The following is a 22,877-nucleotide window of genomic DNA, read 5'->3' on the forward strand; positions in this document are numbered from 1 at the left end:
TCTCTGTCAAATAAACAAAAATAAATTTTTTTTAAAGAAAGTTAAAAATAGAACTACCCTCCCTGTGATCCAGTAATGGCACTACTGGATATTTACCCAGAAAATACAAAAACACCAATTCAAAAGGATATATACACTTCTATGTTTATTGCAGCATTATTCATTATAGCCAAATTATGGAAGCAGTCCAAGTGTCCATCAATATGTGAATGGATAAAGATGCCATATATATATATACACACACACACACACACACACACACACCATGTATATATACATGCCATACACACACCCACTAGAATATTACTGAGACATTAAAAAGAATGAAATCTTACCATTTGCAACAACATGGATGGAGCTAGAGAGTATAATGCTCAGCAAAATAAGTCAGTCAGAGAAAGACAAATATCACATGATTTTACTTATAGAACTTAAGAAACAAGTGAGCAAAGGAAAAAAGAGAGAGACAAATGAAGAAACAGACATTTAACTATAGAGAACAAACCAATGGCAACCAGAGGGGAGGAGGGCGGTGGGGTGAGTGAAACAGGTGATGGGAAGTAAGGAGTGCACTTATCATGATGAGCACTGAGTAGTGTATAGAAATGCTGAATCACTGCATTGTACATCTGAAACTAATATAACACTGTACACTAACTATACTGGAATCAAATTTTTAAAATGTAATAAAGAAAAAAACTATTAAAATAAAATGCATGTGAACAAAGTAGTTGATTTCCATAAACAGAAAACCAAAAATTGACATACATACATAAAACAAAGTATGAGGTAATAGGATGAACAGGTATATGACCACAAATTAGATAACCTAGATGATATGGACATATTCTTAGACAGTTGCAAACTTCTAAAATTGTTTCTAGAAGAAATGAAAAATCTGAATAGCCCTGGGTTAATAAGAGATTGATTAGAAATCAAAAACCTTCTGATAATGAAAAGCCCAGAACATGATGGCTTTGATGGTGAATCTTATCAAACCTTTTTTTAATCAAACATTTAAAGAAGAATTAGCACCAGCCCTTCATAAACTATTCCAAAAAGTTTATTCCATAAACTTTCCAACTTACTCTATAACAGCAGCTTAACTCAGTCAAAACCAAAGACGTTTAAGAAAAGAAAACTATGGGTCAATGTTCCTAATGAATATATATGCAAAATTCCTCAACTAAATATTATCAAACTGAACCCAGAAATATGTACAAAGGATTTTCACTCTGTACAACAGGGAATTATCCCAGGTTTAACATCAGAATATCACTCAAGGAGCGCCTGGGTGGCTCAGTGGGTTAGAGCCTCTGCCTCCAGCTCAGGTCATGATCCCGGGGTCCTGGGACCGAGCCCCGTATCAGGCTCTCTGCTCAGCGGGGAGCCTGCTTTCTCCTCTCTCTCTGCCTGCCTCTCTGCCTGCTTGTGATCTCTGTCAAATAAATAAATAAAATATTAAAAATAAGAATATCACGCAAGGTAATACCCCATCTCAATAAAGGGCAAACAACATATTACCACTGTAATAGACACAGAAAAAGTACGTGAGAAAATACATTTTCACAGTAAAAACACCTAAAACACTTGAAGTAGAAGAGAACTTCCCCATGTTTATAAATGCAATCTATGAAACACCCACAACTAACATCATACTTAATGATGAAACTTAGATTAGGAAGAAGAAAAATATACTCTCATCACATCTATTTAATACCATAGTAGAGGTTCTAGGCAAGGCAATGATGAAATGCATCATTTGGATGCAATGCATCCAAATTGGAAAGGAAGGTATAAAATGGTCTCTGTTCACAGATAACATTAATCTTATATCCCAAAGAACCCACTGAAAATCATCAGAATAAATGATTTTAAGATTACAGGATACAAGGTCAATATATAAAAAAATGCATTTCTATATACTAGCAGTAAATGATACAAAAATTAATTTAAGAATACAATCTCATTTACACAACAACAAAAAGAATAGACTATTAGGAATATATTTTTATAAGAATGGCAAGACATGTATACTGCAAACTACTAATCACCACTGAAAAAAATTGGTTTTTTTTTTTAAGACTGTATTTATTTATTTGACAGACAGAGATCACAAGTTGGCAGAGAGGCAGGCAGAGAATGAGAGGGAAGCAGGCTCCTGCGGAGCAGAGAGCCTGATACAGGGTTTGACTCCAGGACCCTGAAATCATGACCTGAGCCGAAGGCAGAGGCTTTAACCCACTGAGCTGCCCAGGTGCCCCACTACTGAAAGAAATTTTAAAAGACAAAAATAAATGGGAAGCTATCCAATTTTCATAAATTGCAAGATTTAATATTAAGATGGAAACACTCTCAAACAGATTTATAGTTTCAACACAATTCCTATCAAAATCCCAGCTGCTGGGGTGTTTTGTTGTTTTTGTTTTTATATAACTTAGTAAGCTAATTCTAAAATTCATATGAATTTTCAAGGGTCTCAAATTGGTCAAAAATTTCCTTAAAAAGATCAAATCTGAAGGACTGACATTTCCCAATTTCAAAAATTACTACAACACTAATCAGTACACTGTGATACTGGCACAAGGATAAACACAGATAAATTAAAAAGAATTGAGTACATAAACTCTTACATTTATAATCAAGTATTTTGTCAATAAGTATGCCTAGATTCCAAGATAACTGGACATCTATATGTAAAAGAATGAATCTGGACATCTAAATAACACAATAAATCTCAAAATGGATAATATATTTTAAATGTATAAGCTAAATTTCCTAGAGGAAAACAGGAACAAATCTTAATGACCTTGGATATTGTATAACTATTAAGACATGATACTAAAAGTACAAGTGACAAAAGGGGAGAAAAAGATACATTGGACTTAATCAAAAGTTTAAAACTTTTTCATTTCAAAGGACAAAAAAGAAAATGAGAAAACAACCCACAGAAGGGGAGAAAATATTTGTAAGTCACATATCTGATAAAGGACTTGTATCTAGAATACATAAAGAACGTTTGCAATTCAACAACAAAAGGATAAATATCCCAATTAAAACTGGGTAAAGAATATTGTATTAGTTTCCTATTTTTACAATAACAAATTACAAACAACTCTGTGGGCTACAACATCTCAGTTTCTTCTACTTCCGTAGGTCAAAAGTCTGACTCCAATCTCAATGAACCAAAACCAAGATTTCAGCAGAACGACGTTCATTTCTGGTGTTTAGTGGAGAATCTATTTCCTTTTTTTTTTCTTTTGAGAATCTATTTACTTATCTTTTCCTACCTTCCAGAGGCCATCATGTTCCTTTGGCTCATTACCCTCCCCTTCCATTACCAAAGCCAGTAATAGACATGCAAATATTTTTCACATCATATCACTCTGACACTGACAATTTTTCTGCCTCCTAATTTTATGTTTAAGTACCTCTGTGATTATATTGGGCCCACACAGATAATCCAGGTTAATCTCACCATTTTAAGGTCAAATGATTATCAACATTACTTCCAGTTAAAACCTAAATTCTCCATTGCCATGAAACATCACATATTCATAAATTCCAGAGATTAGGATAAGGATAAGGACACTTTTAGGTGGTCATTATTCTGCCTACGGTACACATGAATAAACACTTCTCTAACTAACATATACCAATGTACAGTAAGCATATGGAAGGGCATTCAACATCAATATTCACTGGGGAAATGTAAATGAAAACTGCATTGAGAAGCCACTTTGCACCCACTGGGATAGGTATAATCAAAAAGAAGAAAATTAATAAATATGGGCAAAGGTGTGGAGGTATTAGAACATTAAAACACATATTCATTGCTGGTAAGAGTTATGAAATAGCGCAATATCTTTGGAAAACAGTATGATTGTTTCTCAAAAGGTTAAACAGAGTTATCACATGATTCAACAATTCTACTCTTTGGTGTATACCGAAGAGTACTGTAAACATGTCCATATGAACTTCTAGATTTTTTTTTCTGTTTCTTAAAGAGCACCACTGGGATTTTGATAAGGATTGTAATAAACCTGTAGATCACTTTGGGTAGTACAGACATTTAAAAATATTAATTCTCCCTAACCATGAACACAGGATGGTTTTCTCTTTATTTGTGCCTTCTTTAATTCCCTTCATCAATGTTTCACAATTTTCAGTGTTTAAGTCTTCTGCCTCTTTGGTTAAGTTTATTCCTAAGTATTTTACTCTTTTTGTTCCTAATTTAAACACAAAAGACCCATGCAATTTTGAGCAAAAAGAACAAAGCTGGAGGCATCACATTTCCCAATCTCAAACTATAATACAAAACTACAGTTACCAAAACAGGACGGTATCGGCATAAAAAAGATACATAAACATATGAACAGAATAGAGAGCCCACAAATAAATCTGTGCCTTTATAATCAACTAGACGGCAGTAAGAACGCCAAGAACACACAGTAGAAAAAAGACAGTCTCTTTAATAAATTGTGCTGGAGAAATTGGATATCCACATGCAGAAGAATAACAGAATTTTATTCAGCCTTAAGAAAGAAGGAATTCCTGACATCTGTGACAACATGATGTACTTAGAGAATATTATATTAAGTGAAATGAGTCAGACACAGAAAGAGAAATATTGCATTATCTTACCTACACGCAGAATCTAAAACAGTTAAACAAACAGAAGAGTAGAAGGTGGTTGCTAAGGGTGGGAAGGAACAGGAAATAGGAAGATGTTAGTCAAAGGGCACAAAGTTTCAGTTCTCCAAAATGAGTAACTTCTGGAAATGGTGACCATAGTTAGCAATACTGTATCGTACACTTGAAATTTGATAAGATGGTAGATCTTAAGTGTCCTCACCATTAAAAGGACATTGTAACAATGTGATAACAATATAACTATAGCAGCATTATTCATAGGAGCCAAAAGATGGAAACAACTCAAATGCCCATCAACCCATGAATGGATAAACAAAAGGTAGGCTATCCATACAATGAAATACAATCTGGCCATGAAAAGGAATGAGGTAGTGACACATTCTTCCAACACTGACACAACTTGGAAATATAATGCTGAATCAAAGAAACTAATCACAGAGTCCTCATATTTTATGATTATATTTATATGCAATGTCAAGAACAGGGAAATTTAGACATAGAAAAGAGATTAGTGGCTGCCACAGGCTGAGGAATAAGGAGTGACTGCTCATGGACACAGAGCTTCTGCCTGGGGTCATGAGAATAAGTGCTAATGGTTCCACAATTCTGTGAATATACTAAATAGTACTGAATTATACTCTTTGAATGTGTGAATTTTATCATATGAGAATTCTAGCTCAGTAAGCTAGTACTAAAAAGAGCAATCTCATCTCACTTCCAAATAATATGTCACTTCTAACAAACGATTTGACCAGCCTGTGTAAGCCACAGACCTCCAGCAAACCCCTCACACTTCCCACATTTACTTTTTATTAATCTGAAAGTTATTAGTGCTTGAGAAACCCAGAAACACAGAGGGTTAAAAATGACACTTGGAACTTAGCTATCAGACACATTTTGAAAGAGGTCCATGTCACTGGAGAAAATAAACTGAGTTGGTAGATTTAAGAGGACTGAACTAAAGAAAGTCTAGGAAGCAGTTAAAAAGCACACGTTTTCCATAATGTAGTTAACATCAGTTGTTATTCTATAAAGACTGATTAAATCTATCCAAATTTGGGGGGACGGAAGTGAGTCATTCTAATGAAGCAGGAAGAGTTATAAATATGAGCTGTATGCATTTAAACATGTGTACAATAGTTCCTGATTGCAACTGGGAGAAAGCTCCCATCAATAACTTTATGAGCCATATCATAATGCAGTGAAGAAAAGATGGTAACGTAAGAAGCTGAGGTGAAACTGAAAGCATTCACGCTTGCTACTGTTTAGAGCAAGGCTCCTAACTTTTTCTGTAAATGGCCAGACATTAAATATTTTGGGCTTTATGGGCCATATAACTGTAAAAATTAATAAAGGGAAACCTCACTAAAATGGAATCGGGAGGCCAGAAGGAGGAGCTCTCACGCCCTGCCAGTAGACTTCAATTACAAGAAGAAACGTGGTTTGGAAAGAATCTTCTGATACAGGTCCCAACCAGAAAATATGTACACTGCATCTCCTGTAAGAAATCGACTACCCCAGCACCCAGTCAACAACAAATAGGCATCACCCTGAACTCCTGCTCTTCTTCAGTGGGTTTTCCTTCAAAATAACCACTCCCAACTTCTTTCTCCTTCTCCGAAAATAACGTTCCTCTCTTTGGTTGCTGGACAAGCCTATGATTTTTGCCATAGCTTGTTTGTCCCGAATTACAGTTCTCTGCTATTCTCAAGTAAATCCAGTTTTGCTGGTAAAATAACTTTTTTTTTAAAAAGATTTTTATGTTTATTTGACAGAGAGAAACACAGCAACAGAAGGAACACAAGCAGGGGGAGTGGGAGAGAGAAAAGCAGGCTTCCTGCTGGGCAGAGAGCCCAACATGGGGCTTGATCCCAGGGCCCTGGGATCATGACCTGAGCCAAAGGCATACATTTAATGAATGAGCCACCCAGGCGTCCCATAAAATAACTCCTTTTTTTTTTTTTCTTAAAGAATGTATTTATTTATTTGAAAGAGAGAGCATGAGAGGGGGAAGGGTCAGAGGAAGATGCGGAGTGGGGAGCCCCAGCTGGGACTCGATCCTTGGATTCCAGGATCATGACCTGAGCCAAAGGCAGACACTTAACTGACTGAGCCACCCAGGTGTCCCTTTAACTATCTTATTTTCAATCAACACAGCTCTCTCACAACTATTCAACTTTGCCTTTGTAGCATAAACGCAGCCATAGACAACAGACAAGAAGAGCAGCTACATTCCAACAGTAGTTTACTTTAAAAAAACAGGCAGCAGGCCAGATTTGGCCTATGCAGCATAGTCAGCCAACCCTGGTTTAGAGGACAAGGACAAGAGTTATGTGAGTACTAAGAAAGACAGAAGCTGGCCTGGGACTCACAGGCATTCCTCAGACTTCAACTTGCCTGCTGCACACCAGCAGTTGGAGGCCTAGGCCAGTTAAGAACAACTAGTTTCAAATTTGAAAATTCTGCTCAACCTTCAAGGTCTGGCTCACGTTACTATCATAGGCAGACCTAGCTACCTGGCTGGAAGTAAAAACAGTCCTCTGGGTTTCACTATCACCTTCTTAGAGATCTCTTTCAACACATTTTGCATTCTTCTTAAACCACAGCTGTTGGTACATATGTTTTACACTTCCTTAGTACATAAAAAAATAAATTCTTACTGGGCAGAGCATTGGAGGAAAGGAGGCATCGCTGTCTGCACAGGCAGACCAGGAACCGGTTGCCCTAGGCCAAGGCAGAGGGCGATGCAGGCTGTAACCAGCATGGCTGCCACCACTACCAAGCGGCCTCCGCAGTCTACACGCTGCCAGCCGGGCTCCAGGAGGCAGCGGAAGTGAGTCTACAGCAGGCGCAGGCGCAGCCGCAGCAAGGAGCTGCGCGCTGCCACCTGCGTCCCAGTCCCGCCCTTCTCGGCCACCAGCACCACCCACGCGGAACCGCCCCCTCTTCCGCCCGTCCCGCCCAGTGACTGAACAAGGTGGGGCTTCTGTGGCGGGATAGGTCACTGATGTACCAGTGGAGTCACTCCAGGACCACAGGCACCCGTGCTGAGACCCGAGCCCGTGCCAGGACTCGTTGTCCTCCTTACACTCAGACACCTACTAACCCTATCGGCTGGCCTGATGACGACAAAACTCCTGCTGCGAGCATACCCTACACCCGCCACACCTCACTGTGCCCGGGACACATATTGCCCGCGACCATGGCTGCAGGATGCCCTTCCATCAGCCACTAAGAGTTGGGGGGTAAAGGGCATGCCCTTAGGCAAAAGGCTGAGAAACTCACCCCTCAGCTAGTAGTTAAGACTATGGTGGCAGTTTTCCCCCATACCACCTCACCTCACAGGAGGGTCAGGCCTGGACCCCTCAGAGGCCAAACTGCCAACCCCCTCCCTTCTGTCATGGGTTAACTGTAGCATGGGGCACTACAGGCACTACAGTAACATGGGGCACTGGACTTCCACTTGTCCCACATGTGTATATCCCAGCTTGGCCGATCTTCAGTCTAGGGGTGAGTCCCAAAGCATCTTGCACTTCCTTCAGCATCTCTGAGGCTGGGGCAAGTGCCTGGTTCCCACCTCCTTTTCACTTTTTGCAGTTATGGGCAACTACTGGCTCAGGGGCATTCCTCCTCTGGTTGCTGGGTGCCACTGTCCTAGACAAAGCCTTTAGGACCTATTCCTGCACCCACTCAAGACAGGGAGGGCTAAGGCTCCATGTTAGATAGTTAAATTTAGAGTCTTGCCTCCTGGAGCAACAATAAATAAATACTCTCTGAGCCCCCCACCCCCAAAAATCCTTGGGAGCAATAACTATGTTTTGTCCTTCTTTACATTCCCTTCAGTGTCAAATGCTTTTCCTGGCACATGAAAGGCACTTAACAAATAATTACAGATACTGTGTAAGTGCCAACACAAGTAAGTGCATTCACAAGGCCACAGAAGAGATAAAATTTATAATACCGGTGGAACAAAATGAAGTTTTTAATCCTCTGCATGTCATTTTAGCAAATTTTAAAATATTTGAAGCATGTGAAAGCATCAAATAATTATCTTACCTGGATGCATCCTTCATCAATCTTGCCCCTTTCAGGATCAATTTTAAAATGTGCAGTTTTTTGAAAGCGGTACATCACAGGAAGTGAGTTTGATCGATTTTGCATAATACACAGAAGCTCTGAATGTTCACCCATGAAACATGGTGCAAAATTAAGGACCTTTCCTGGATCAAACTGTAGTAAGATGGGAAGTCCTGTGCCTGTCAGTGCTAATTCCACTTTCTGAAATCGATCACCTGTAAAAGCAATAATAGCTCTTTAACATAAAAAGTGTTGGGAATCCAGCATATTATTTGCTCAGTCCAAATAGTGTCATCTGAAAGAACTGATGAGACATGGGTAGCTCATTCAATCTTCATTCAAAAAAATTATTAAGTGCCTTCTCTATGCCACGTACTCTTCTAGGCTATGGGGATACGGCAGTGAATAAAATAGACACTGTTCCTGCTCTCATGGACTTTATATTCTAGGGAGGTGATGCTAACAATAAAATAAGGAAATATATAGCATTTCAGACAGGATAAGTGCTATGGGGAAAAGTAATGTTGGGTGAAGGGGAGCACAATTTGTCAGCCGAATATATGCCTCTTTGGCATAAGGATTTTTTTTTTTTTTTAAGATTTTATTTATTTATTTGTTAGAGAGAGAGAACACAAACAGAGGGGAGTGGCAGGCAGAGGGAGAAGGATGCGGGGACTCAATCCTAGGACCCTGGGATCATGACCTGAGCTGAAGGTGACACTTAATGGACTGAGCCACCCAGGCATCCCTGGTGAAAGGGTCCGTGGACAAAAGGACCAGATCGATACAAAGCGAAAGTTAAGCAGGGCTTTATTTCGCACCAGCACCAAAACCCGGAACCAAACGTTCGGGGTCACCTTTCACAAAGGAAAGTGACGACCTTCTATTCTCATAGGCCAGTTTTTATAGAGTAAAAGCCACATAGTTGAGCCTGGCCAATGAGAATGTAGCGCACAGAAAACATCACATAATTATGCTAGGTTAGGTAAGGGCAGCCAATTAGATTACACTTTACCCCATGATAGTCATTAAACTCAGCCTATGACCTTGGTTAGAATCGGTGCCTTTGTCTGGCGCCTGATAGGCAGGGCTCATGCTCCTTGGCGGGTAATACGTGCACTCTCCCTTGACTGGACATTTCCACCTGGCCAGACACGTCCTTGGCAGGTAGGGAGGTAATATGTCCGCTTTCCCTTGTTTGGACGTTTCCATCTGGCCAGACACGTCCTTGTATCTGGACTCCGTTATCTCTGGTCAGCCTGACATGTCCTGGTATCTGTGCTCTGTTATTGGGGCTATTTGGCTGTATTTCACCAGCCGGCGGTATCTCACTGGTTCTGTTTCTAAGCGCTTTCTTCTTGGGGGAAGGGGCAGGTTCAATCTACGTTCACTGCCTATATATCGGGGATGGCTATTCTATGGGGATGAAGCCAGTACTGACCAAGTAGGCCCTTACACCTGGCATAAGGATCATTTTAAGCAGACTATTGTTATGTAACAGCAGACACAGGAAAAGCTCTGGAATCTACCAGGAGGAAACTCTCATCAAAGAAGGCAGATACTTAAGTCTTCATCACAACCATACCCTCCCCTACTATGAACTGAAAACCTCCCATAACTTGCTGCCACACCCCAGTATCTTTTGTCTGTAGCTGGAGATGGTATTTAAAGTGAAGGTTCCAGCCACTTTGGGGAGTTACTCAGTTTTCCTGGGTCTCTCCCATGTATAGAGGAGGTATACATGTTATTAAGCTTGTTTGCTTTGTTTTCCCTCTTAATCTGTCTTTTGTTTTCTTTCTTTCTTTTTTTTTTAATTTTATTCATACGTGAGAGAGAGAGAGGGAGAAAGAAAGCAGGGAGAGGAAGAAGCAGGCTTCCCACTGAGCAGCGAGTCTGACATGGGGCTGGATCCTAGGACTCTGGAATCATGACCTGAGAGGAAGGCAGATACTTAACTGACTGAGACACCCAGGTGCCCCCACTTCTCAAGTTGTCTTTTAAGGGAGGTCTCAACCAAGAACCTATAGAGGTAGAGGGAAAATTATTTTTCCTCTCCTACAAGGGTAAGACAGTACACAATATCTTGGAACTGTTCTTTCATGTGGGAAAGTCCAAAAAGATTTCTCTTGATAGGGAAAATTTTGAGCAAAAATATGAGTAAACTCAGGGGGCGCCTGGGTGGCTCAGTGGATTAAGCCTCTGCCTCTGGCCTGGGTCATGATCTCAGGGTCCTGGGATCAAGTCCTGCATCAAGCTCTCTGCTCAGCAGGGAGCCTGCTTCCCCCTCTCTGTGTGTCTCTCTACCTACTTGTGATCTCTCTCCCTCTCTGTCAAATAAATAAATAAAATCTTAAAATATATATATATATATAGACACACATATATATGTATATATATATGTGGGAACTCGGGAAGAAAATCATGTGAAAATCCAGGAAAAGTATATTCCAAACAGAAGAGCAAGAAGAGCAAATACAAAGACTCTAAGGTAATAATTTCCTTGGCACGTTCCAAAAACCCTAAGGAACCAAATATGGCTAAGTAAGAGTAGTAAAAGAAGGGTGAGAAAGGGTAAGATTTAACATAGAGTTTTAAGAGGAGATTCAACAAAATTTGCTGATGGACTGGATATAAAATAGGAAATTGAACACATGATAAATGGTGAAGCTAAGGTCTTGAGCCTGAGCAACAGAAGTGATAGAATTGCCATTTCTTGAGACAGGAAAGACAGGTTATGGGGAAACCAGGAGGGTTTTTCTGGACATGTTAAGTTTGAGATGCCTAATAGATATCCAAGTGGAAATGTATGCTAGGTCACTTAATATATTTACAAGTTTAGAGTGAAGATGAAAGAGGAAGTCTTGGAGGTTTGAGGTGAGGGAAGGTAAGGTGTGTGACACTGATCTCATACTGTGAGAAAGTGAAGGAAAGGAGGAATGCAGTAGAAATGTCAACCATCTTAAAGGACCCACTTGGGGTTAGTGATTACAGATTAAAAAGTGAAATAATAGATTAAAAAGTGAAAAAGTGAAATTAAAACAAAACAAAACAAAACATGGTTTTGTGCTTTTACCCAGCACAATTAGCTTCCTAGTTGCAGACCCAGGGTAGGCTAACTAAGAGTTGAATTTAATCAGATTAGAGGTTTATCACTCAGTCACTATGAGATATGGGCCAAGAAACAAGTGTACATGGAGAAGGGTCATTAAAATAATGGACAGAGGAATATAAGCTGGGCAATAACATAAGCGTGAAGTTTTGGAGACACTAGAGAGAAGGTAGGAACTATAAACTATAGTTTTGTGCATTTCTTCACTGAGGCTCTTGCTAGCCAACCCTGGACTTTAAATTACCTTTAAGGCAAACCTACCATCTCCTTCTCTGGCCATTCAAAAGCAGATTAACTTGCAAGACTCAAACAAATCGTCTGTCTAGGACTGGCAGACAGAGCTCAAATCACAAACCGTAATACAAATAGTAGCAGAGCACCTACTTTCTGTCCTAGGGAAAGGGTGCAAGCCTGCTCAATGGTATCACTCATCCTGATACACAAATCTTTTTGACCCTTGACTTGCCATGTCCCATCTTTCCAAATCCAGTCCCTCACCTGTCTCTATATTTTCTCTTTGATCTGTCTGGCTAAGCTGAACTCCAAGTCTTGTTCCATTTTTCCTATTACCCATCTAATACTATCTGAGAATATTAAAAAGCACAGTGTGTCTTGACATGCGGCCTGCGAGGCATATTGTCCTTATCAACACCCTGTAAGAAGATACTATACCCTTTTTACTAGGGCTCCAGTTCTAGGTCTTGTCCTTTGACTGTTATCGTATGAAGATTCTAAGAGCTAAAGGTCTGGTAGAGATGAAATAGGTTGGTTTGTTTCCATATTAATCTCTAAGAGAAAACATAGGCTTAAAAGGGAAAAGAAGACAGGTGGGTTTTTTTTTTTTTCATTCTTTAATTCTAGATCATCATGTTTACCTACTGTCATTTAAAAATAATGAAGTCACCTAAATTCTAACTTGTAAAATTTTTATGTAAATGATTCTGAGGGTTGACTTCTTTCTTAACATGCCACAAAAGACATTTTTAAGGTCTCTTGAATGTTTGCATTTTTGTTCTATTCAGTAATTATACACATTTATTAAATTGCCTCTACAAATATGATCCCCAAACTTTTAAATAATTTAAATGGCTGTACATTTGATGTTCATGTTTATTTCATACTTACTTTTCATGGTTTTACTGTTATCATCCCTCAAAAATCCATCTTTACTTCCCACAGACTCAAATCTCAAAAAGAGAGCATAGTCCTGCCTATGTGAAGGATCATTATTCTTTTTACCATCAATCATTAGCCTGTAAAAAATTACAATCAATTATTTTGAAAGCAAAGATGATATACTCTATTACCTCTCAATAGGAATCAACCCAATCCTTAAATCTACGTGAACAGATGAAAGTTCAGGAATAAAAATATAATTGTGAACCATTTTCCAAAATTATTGCCTAGATAAAGAGACTTGCCAAAAGAAGGGCACAAAATGTAAAGATTCAGAAAAATGGGTTCATGACAACATTTGCAAGACAAAAGTAATTTAAAAATACTAAGTTGTCAAGGTCCAGCTCCACTGTTACTTTCTATGTAAAGATTTTCTTTCCAGGCCAAGTTCATTGCTAGTTAAGGGCTCTGTTCAATTCTCTCCAATAGTCCTTTTTACCTCTGGGTGTAACTGCAAACCTATGTTCCATACCTGTCACCTCCTGTAGACTAAGCACATATTGCTACCCACATTCATGATATTCTTAGAGGAGAACAAGCAATTTGGAGAATAAGATTTGACAATAGCCAAATCTTGTCAAAGGAGAAAAGGAAAGGGAAGATGGGAAAAGGGAAGAAGGAACAACATCAGAGATGAGTTATCTCTAGACCTGTAGATTGATGGATTTTACTTGCTTGCCTACTGGTCAGCTTTTTTTAGCAGTGGATACTCAGTTACATATTAAAAAAATTGATGTGAAATATTACACAGGAATGCAAGTAGCATGTTAAAAACATATTTAACTAAGGCTTCCAATCATAATCATACCTATGAGTTTGTGCTAGACCATCAGAAAAAGCTTACATGCTACCATGAACAAGAATATTTAGAATTTCAGATATCATGTGTTAAACAGAATCTTATACGTTGACCAAAGAAATTGCCTGTGGGAAAATATGATTCATGAGGCAATTGAAGATTGTACAAATAGAAGAATTACTTGATTTATTACAGCCCTTAAATTAAAATACAATTCAGTCTCCCCCAATCAGTATCATCATCAAGCAACCCTGTTGCCTCAGAGAAAAGTACATTGAGCACTGCCTCCCCCCAAAGGTAAACATACGGTTGTATATTGGGATCGATTATCTCCATACACGGCCACCTCTCAAGTACAGCTGAAGTTGCTCCTATGTATTTAAAACAGCATTTCCAAACATATTTTCAAACTAAATAACCAAACCAAGTACAGAAAATTATGAAAAATAAACATTAGCAAAAGTCCTACAAGTCTGTATGAAGTTTAACAAGCAATGGCGGTGGATCCCAGCAGTTGCTAGAGACTTAATCTTCATGCTCCTTAGCAAGCAAGTGTCTTGCTGTGGCCAGAGACCCGCATCCTCTTTGGAGGGATCGACATATCCTGCATGCCACTAGCTATCCCCTATTTCTGCAGGGACAACAAGATCTTGTTGCACAGAATCATCTGGGCTCACAATGCAAAACCATACAAGACTTCCACTTCTACAAGGTCTGAAGTGATTTGTAATCAAACATGAAATATGTAGAACAAAATTTTAAAATATGCAAAATAATATTAACCATGTTAGAAATATTGAAAGCCGTAATAAGAAAAATCTGATTGGTGCCTTCTGACCAGTCTTACTGTTAAAGTCAGTTTGAAGACTGTATGATTGACACACTTTCAATTAATAAAAAACACCATAATTGAATTTTTGCTTACTTTGGGCTGAAACAAAATGTAATCATAATCTTTTGATAAGGTAGTAACCTCCCTTCATTAGGAACACAAGAAATAAAAGTGGTAACATCCATGTTCTTTATTTTGCTTAAGTAGGTGAGATTATTTAAAGCAACATCTGTTCTTTGTTGAATATTTGTACCCTGTAATAGAAAATCAGAAATAAAAAGAATATTAAGGTAGAATGCAAATAAAATAAAATATTTTAAGAGGAGATCATAACATAATTGTTGAAATTTTAGTCTAGAAGATCAAGAATATGAATGTCTTTAAAGAAACATACATAAATTTGACCAAGGCACATCATAAAATTAAAGGAATTGTTGAAAAATTGATGAGAACAGAAATCCCCACAAGTAGCTACTAATCTATAAGAAGCATTTGTCTGGTTTACTTCAGATACAGATCACTATTAGTGTTAGTTTAATTTACAGAATTTTTTGAGGTTACCCTTGAAGACACATGAAAGGGAATCATATCTATGTGCATGTTAAAACGTACTTGGAATAAGTTAACAGCTTTTTTTGGATATTAGTTCAAAATCATCTGTTTCAAAACACAGTACCCAATTTTCCCCTGTTGCACTATCTACATACCAGTTCTTCTCCAACTGCATCATTTTGCATTATGGCCACCCAATTTATGGGTTCCGGGCTATTATTGTATAGAAGTGCATGTTCAATTTTTGAAGTTCCGAAGAAAACTGAACCAAAGTGTATGCATTCCAACTTTTTGTCATTACTCATGTTTAACAATTCAATAATCTGCTCGACCACATGAGCTTTGACACTCAAGAGTACATCTGGACGACCTTGTAAGCTCACTCTACAAGACAATGAATTATACATATTATTTTAATTAGAAGTCTGTATACTTAATTTTCCTCCTAAATATTTGAATAAACAAATTTTATAAAACCACATTATAATTAAGATTCAAAGGCCTAAGAGCAGTTCCTTTCTTATACATATCAGAGAATATCATGTCCTTCTGACTATCTATATCTGCACAGTGGAATAGCATATGTACAACCTAATTCATTGTCCCCAAGAAACAAAAAAGTTGGAAAACAATCACATGGTTTGACTCCAAAAAGAACTTATTGCTAGGTCCGTATCCCCAGTTATTTTGTAAACACTAGAATTAGACGGGATTATATAGATGGTAACCTGTAGCTCTAGAATTCTGAGATTCTTTTCTAACTCATTGCATTCCCCCAAGTCCAAGAGCCAACCTCATCCCAACCCTAATAACCCAATTCCCTATGTAGTATCTCAGCAAAATCCCACATGTTTGCAGAAATGAAGATCTCCCCATAAAGCTTCACTTCCTAGACTAATTTCAATTCCCTTTTGAAACTGCCCCCATATACATATTTATCCCTCTGTGGCATAAATGCAATCCTTTTGACTCTCACCCCATCAAATACCACAAATAACTGATCGCTCCACAACTATCACCTAAGTCCTTATCTTACACTACATCTCTGTCACAGTGGGCATGGCTGATACCATCTACATACATCTCTCTTCCCTTAGAGCTTCCTTGACACCAAACTTTGCTGGTTTCCTTCAACTTGTTCAGATTCTACATTCTCATTCTTCTGTGGCTTGGATATTTTATAAACACCATGAATAATGGTGTCTTTCTCCTACTCTTTTACACTCTGCCCTCCTTGTCAAAGTTATTTTCAATACTTCATGCTTCATCTACAACTTACCCACAGACAACCCTCAAGCCAATATACCTAGACCAGATTTTTTTTTCTGGGACTCAAGATAAGGAAATCTAATAGGCTCCACAGGATTCTGCAAAGCAAATCAATTCCAACAGTTTAAAACTGAACTCCAGATCCACTCCCACAGCCCTTCCTTCCTCTTAACATTCTCTTTCTTTTCTTTTTTTTTTTTTTTTAAAGATTTTATTTATTTATTTGTCAGAGACAGAGGGAGAGAGAGCGAGTGAGCACAGGCAGACAGAGAGGCAGAGGGAGAAGCAGGCTCCCCGCTGAGCAAGGAGCCCGATGTGGGACTCGATCCCAGAACCCTGGGATCATGACCTGAGCCGAAGGCAGCGGCTTAACCCACTGAGCCACCCAGGCGCCCTTAACCTTCTCTTTCTATAACCAGTCACTACATCTAGTTAAATCTGCCTTCATAATATTTCTCTAATTGGCACACTTCTCTCCATACCCGCCATTTGCACCTTAGCTGAAGCCTTCATCATTTCTCTTCTGTTTTATTCTAATAGTTTCTAGGCAGGATACCCTTCCACATATGTACTCTCTGATTCATTGTGCTCACTGCTATTGGCACGACCTGTCTAAACTGCAAACTAATCAAGACACTCCCATCTTAGAACCTTCCCAAGATTCCACAGCCTTTACAATAAAACCTAAGCTTCTGGGGCACCCAGGTGGCTCAGAGGGTTAAGCTTCTGCCTTCAGCTCAAATCATGATCTCAGGGCCCTGAGATCGAGACTGGCATCAGGCTATCTGCTCGGCAGGGAACCTGTTTCCCCCTTTCTCTCTGCTTGCCTGCTTGTGATCTCTCTCGCTGTCAAATAAATAAACAAATAAGATATTAAAAAACAAAACAAAAAACCTAAGCTTCTATCAGGGCTCAAACTGTTTCTCAAACATTTTTTTGGCTGTGGCCTTCAATAAGAAATTCATTTACACATGAACACAAATGCATGCACAAATACACAGCCACGAGTGCACGCACATGCACACACATACACAAAACAAGTTTTGCAAAGCATTTGCCCTTACTATGTGAGATGCATTTTTATATTATCTGATTCACTGTTTAGATGCTGGCAGAGGCCTATTACAGTGAACGCACATCCCACTAATGGATGGAGACACAGTACATGAAAAAAATGCTGTCCTAGGTAGTTCTCTACTAGATCTTGCACCATTCTGGGTTTGTAGTCTCATCTCACATCACTATGTCCATACCTCCATCTCTTTGCCTCTACATTGCCCCAGCTTTCTCAGTGTGTAACACGGTCTATTTACCTCCAGAATTTCAAGTCTTCTACTTGCTCTGCCTGAAATTACTCTTCTAACCCACCCCCAACAGCAACACCCACCTCCCCTATGCACACACACACACACACACACACAGAGCTCAAATCACACCACTGCTCTTTGCCTGGCTACTTCTTACTCACCAATAAGTGTTTGGGTACACTGTCACCTCCTTAATAGAGCCCTTTCTTGATCCACTACCTCAGCTCCCAAAATCTAAACTAGAAGCTCCTGTTATGCCACAGACCATCCTCTGTTTCTTCCATTTTTGAGTCTCTAGTGCTTGGCAAATAGAGACTCAGCGAATGAATGCTGACTGAAAGAGCAAAGAAGCTAATATACATTCAAGACAACAGGCATATCTGAAGAGTAAAACAGGAAAGTATTAAGTACTACATTAGAATTAAGAACCATAGTATATGCTTACTTTGCCCCTTCATTTACAATTCTGGGCTCATCAGCACAGAAATCCACTTTAACAATCACTGATGACTTGGGTTCTACAATACCATTACTTGGAAAAATGACAATGGGTAATTGGCCTTGGTATTCTGCTTTAAATGTACCTAAAGAGAACAAGAGAAAGTGGTTTACATCTGGATCCTTACAGTGTCATAGTCACATTCTTAATAGGGTACGAGACATACATTACACTGTATATGGTCTATTGTGGACCAAGAATCACAGCTTTGATAATAAGTTTAGTCTCTGGGGTCACCCAACAAACATGAACTGATTGTTAGGACTCAAGCTTCACTGATAGTTAAGATATACCATCTGTTTCCATTGTTCAGGAATGTATGCTAGGAGCGTTATATGTTAGTCTATATAATCCTCAGAGTGACTCTGTAAGTTCAATCATTACCTCCATTTTATAAATAAGGGGAAAAAGCTTAGAATGGTTGATTTGTCCAAAGACACACAAATATTGTGGTGAGTAACAGAACATCCCCCAAAAGTCTAAGTTTGAAGCAGAACTACCCAGCTGAGCCCAGCTTAGATCAATCAAGTTCCAGCCAATCTGCATAAAAATTGACAATTAAAAAATAATTGCCTTTTTAAGATACAGAACTGTGGAGTAGTTTGTTACATGGCAATAGTTGACTACTACAGTTAGAAACTAATAGGGCTGAGTTTTCACTTGCGTGTTTCAGACCAAAGGGCTCACAGTGATAGCCACTACCATTTCTTAAAAAAAAAAAAAAAAAAAAAAAAAGGGGGTGCCTGGGTGGCTCAGTGGGTTAAACCTCTGCCTTCGGGTCAGGTCATGATCCCAGGGTCCTGGGATAGAACCCCGCCTCAGGCTCTATGCTTGGCAGGAAGCCTGCTTCCCCCACCTACTTATGATCTTTCTCTGTCAAAGAAACAAAATATAAATAAATAAATAAACAAGATTTATTTATTTAAGTAGTCTCTACCACCCCATGGAGGGTTGGAACTCACAACACCAAGATCAAGAGTTGCCTGTTCTGTTCTACCAAATGAGCCAGCCAGGAGCCCCATTACTTCCTGATAAATGAATTAATGCAGTTCACTCAGGAAAAGGGCAAAAGGAATTGGTTTCTAGAATCAAACAGCATAGGAGAAGAAAGCTAAAAAAAATATCTTATTCCGAAAGCAGAAATGGTTCGTAATTGATGGTTCTGTTTAGTGCCTATATTACAGCATGCAGTCCTTGAGATTACACACTATATTTTCCTCATCTCTGTGGTCCCAGCACCCTACACAGTGCTTAGCACCAACTGCTACTCAAAATATGTCCAACAAATGGAAGCAGCCAATCATGAGTTTCCTCAATCTCATTATGCAATAAAAACACAAATGAGCATGCTGCCAATATAAACAACTTTGCAAATTTCAGTTCACCAATTTTAAATCATATTTGATGAAATTTTCTGAAATTATTCATTTCACTTAGGAAAATAAAATATTCGCATAATAAAAGTACTGGAAGTATAAAAAGGCAATAAGACTTTTGTAAGTACAGAGATAATCTAATACAAAAATCAAACAAACTCATAGTAACAAAATTTGTTCATCTGATCATTTTGGAGAAGTGTTAATAACATATTTAAGAGGTTTTTTGGGTCATAAAATAAAATTATATCTGTTTCAAATAAATATTATTGACTCAATTCTCCAGAAAAGGAAAATTATATGAGTCTAGTTAAGACTGAGCCAGTGAGATAGTTCCTATACTGTAATTACTTTGATGTAATTTGACAAAAGGATTTAAGTGAATATATCAAAAATTTAAGAATAACTCCAAAACCAAAAGAACATTCAATCTTCTAAATATATTAAAACAGTGACTACACAAACATTACTGTGTCTTATATAACTTTAATGCCACTAGTAATAATGAAATATTTGACTTTTATTTTTAAATGACTAAGAATAGAAGCAAGGACATCATCCTAAGGAAAGGTGTCATTGAAGGAAGGATACTATAGAAGGCATTTTTGTCATTAAATTTTCATTTCTCTTTAGATATGACACTGGTTGATGTTTGGAGAATGAACTAGAAGGAGATAAGGGACTTCAGAGAAATAATTTTAGTTGGTGTAATTACTAAGCAAAAGAAGATGATGGCCTGTTGTGGAGAAGTGGCAATAGGACAGAGAAAAGAGGATTACTGATATAATTAAGAAGTTAAACAGACAGGATTTAATAATTGACTAAGGGGGTAGGAGGGTAGGGAAAAAAAGGAAGAAGTCAAGGATTTTGCCAAGTTTCTGACTTGCCCAAATACATGGTGGTGACCTTTAACGAAAAAGAGAAAAGGAGAAGTTTTGGGGAAAAGGTGAGAAGCGTAGTTTAATACATGTTAAGTTTGAGAAACCTGAAGGAAATGCAAATGACTGTATAGACCTCAGTGAAGTGACAGGAATGAAAGTGTGTTGACTAAGGAAACATGTGGGTCCATGGCAAATTCTAAAAATGCTCACATTTAAGGAACCCCTGAAAAGGGACAGGAATCCACAGAAGAGAACTGAAGAGGAGGCAGGCAGTAGAAAAGAATAATTCTAACATCAATAGTGAATATTTATTGAATACTTACTATATATCAGAGAGTATGCTAAGCATTTTATTAACCACCAGCACAATTAGAGGAGGAAGGCACTGTGTTTGTCTCTACAATGGATGTTCCAGAAGTGGGTCTGCCCAGCCAGTAAATGTTTTAAGGATTTGGGTCCTTGAAGACCTCACTCCAAATCTGAGCCACTATTTTATATATGCCACTGAAGAGTCATAGAAGCCAAACTTTTGGCTTTTTTCTCCCTCAAGATACCACCAGTGGTCACCTGTGTCAAATGTTGCTATTAACTAAATGTAAATTGTCATGTAAAATAAACTCTTCGCCTTGTCCACTAATGAGATTTAGAAGAACATAGGGCACGTGAGGTTACCCATAGCGGTGGCTGGGATAAAGCGTCCTTCGCACAAGCCTGTATGTTTTTGGAATCTGAGTTGCTCTACCTTCCTTAGAGAAGTAGTTCAGGCATTGGGTGATGAAGTATATACATTGTTACCTTCGCTTTATTCTTCCAAAATTCTTTTAGAAACTATGAGATAGATTTTTGTGTAGAAGTATTTATAATATCTCACTTTATTTTTTCCTTCCCTTCCCCTATGTTCACCTGCTGTGTTCCTTAAATTCCATGCAAATCATAAGGAACACTGAACTCTAGGCAATAAACTGAGGGTTGCTGGAGGGGAGGTCAGTGGGGGGATGGGGTAACTGGGTGCTGGGCATTACGGAGGGCACTTGATGGAATGAGAACTGGATGTTGTACGCAACTGATTAATCACTCAATTCTACGCCTGAAACTAAAAAACAAAACAACACACACACACACACACGCACACACACACACACACCCTGTTAAGTCAGGGCAAACAGTATATAGTTCATAGCATGCTACTGAAAATCAAAAGTCATACACCCAAGGTCATTGTTATTTTCTACGTACACTTTTTTTTTTTTTTAAGTTTCCTTGAGTCTAAGCATACCAAGGGTATATCAGTCTTAACTTTCATTTGGATACTCTTCAGAATGCCCATATGGGATTTAACAGATTACTTCTAAGTCCAATCACCTTTCATTGAAAGCTTAATGTTTTGGGGGTTTTGTTTGTTTGTTTTTTGTTGTTTTTTTTTTAATGTATTAAAATGACAAATCATTTTTTCTTTTGTAATATCCTGGCCAAATTATTTTTAGAAATTTTCTTTTATTCATGTACAGTTGACATACAATTAACAATTCTTTTCTGAAACTCTGAGAGATCACTTAGCCAAATCGATTACACAAAGGTTTAGAGAATGTCTGCTATATGCCAGCATTGTATTATGCAAGAACCGTGCATTGAGAGTCCATGACAGCAGTTTCCAAGAAAACAAAAAAATACACATTGAGAATAAGTAGCGGGTGCTTCTCTGAGTCCTGGACTTGGTCCAATTTAGCAAACATCCTTGTTCTTAGATGATGCTAGGCTTTTCCAGACTGTGAAGTAGAGAGATGATGTTGATGATCAGGGAAAGGGGGAAAGTGGCCATTAAGAGCAAGAGAAAGGTCATACATTTTGGGCAAAATAACCCAAATAAACCTAAATGTTGATAAGTCCTAAGGTAACTGTTCAAACACAGAAATGATGTGTGAGGATCCCACTAGGGACTTTAAAGACTGTTCTACATCATAACACTCTAGTAGAAAAAGTCTTCCCAGATATTCAAGGTTACTGAGGGGAAGAGGGAAATGACTACAGTTCCAGGCATGCTAAAATAATAATGCTTTTTCAATGATGTTCTTTAAAAGATAAAAACTGAGAAACAATAAAATCATAAAACAGAACATGGAGTTCACCAGCTCACAAAGTACTAAGAGTAGAGACTTATCTAAAAACTGAGCCATGCCTTCAAAATGGAAAGACAAGCACTACTTTGCACAGTAAGGAGTAAACTCAGGAAACACAGAGGGTAAGAAAACAAAATGTATTCAACAATATTTGGCTAAATCCATGGATAATTACTCTATAATGGGCCATTAAAATAAAAAATCATGAAGTTGTTACATAGATCAACTAA

At 38.4% G+C, this 22,877-nt stretch overlaps 1 protein-coding gene across 1 annotated transcript in view; it reads right to left on the minus strand.

Annotated features, from left to right (window-relative positions):
* The window catches only part of CFAP47 (cilia and flagella associated protein 47), a 515,984-nt gene that overhangs the window by 473,025 nt on the left and 20,082 nt on the right, over positions 1-22,877 (minus strand). Inside the window, exons 5-9 of the mRNA XM_044235156.1 lie at positions 18,220-18,358; positions 15,354-15,582; positions 14,740-14,900; positions 12,965-13,092; positions 8,710-8,945 (exon numbers count right to left, since the gene is read on the minus strand). Coding sequence (XP_044091091.1) covers positions 8,710-8,945; positions 12,965-13,092; positions 14,740-14,900; positions 15,354-15,582; positions 18,220-18,358 — 893 coding nt within the window. The remainder of the gene's footprint in view (positions 1-8,709; positions 8,946-12,964; positions 13,093-14,739; positions 14,901-15,353; positions 15,583-18,219; positions 18,359-22,877) is intronic.

The sequence above is a fragment of the Neovison vison genome, chromosome X (genome assembly GCF_020171115.1).
Source record: "Neovison vison isolate M4711 chromosome X, ASM_NN_V1, whole genome shotgun sequence".
In the NCBI taxonomy this organism is placed as follows: domain Eukaryota; kingdom Metazoa; phylum Chordata; class Mammalia; order Carnivora; family Mustelidae; genus Neogale; species Neogale vison.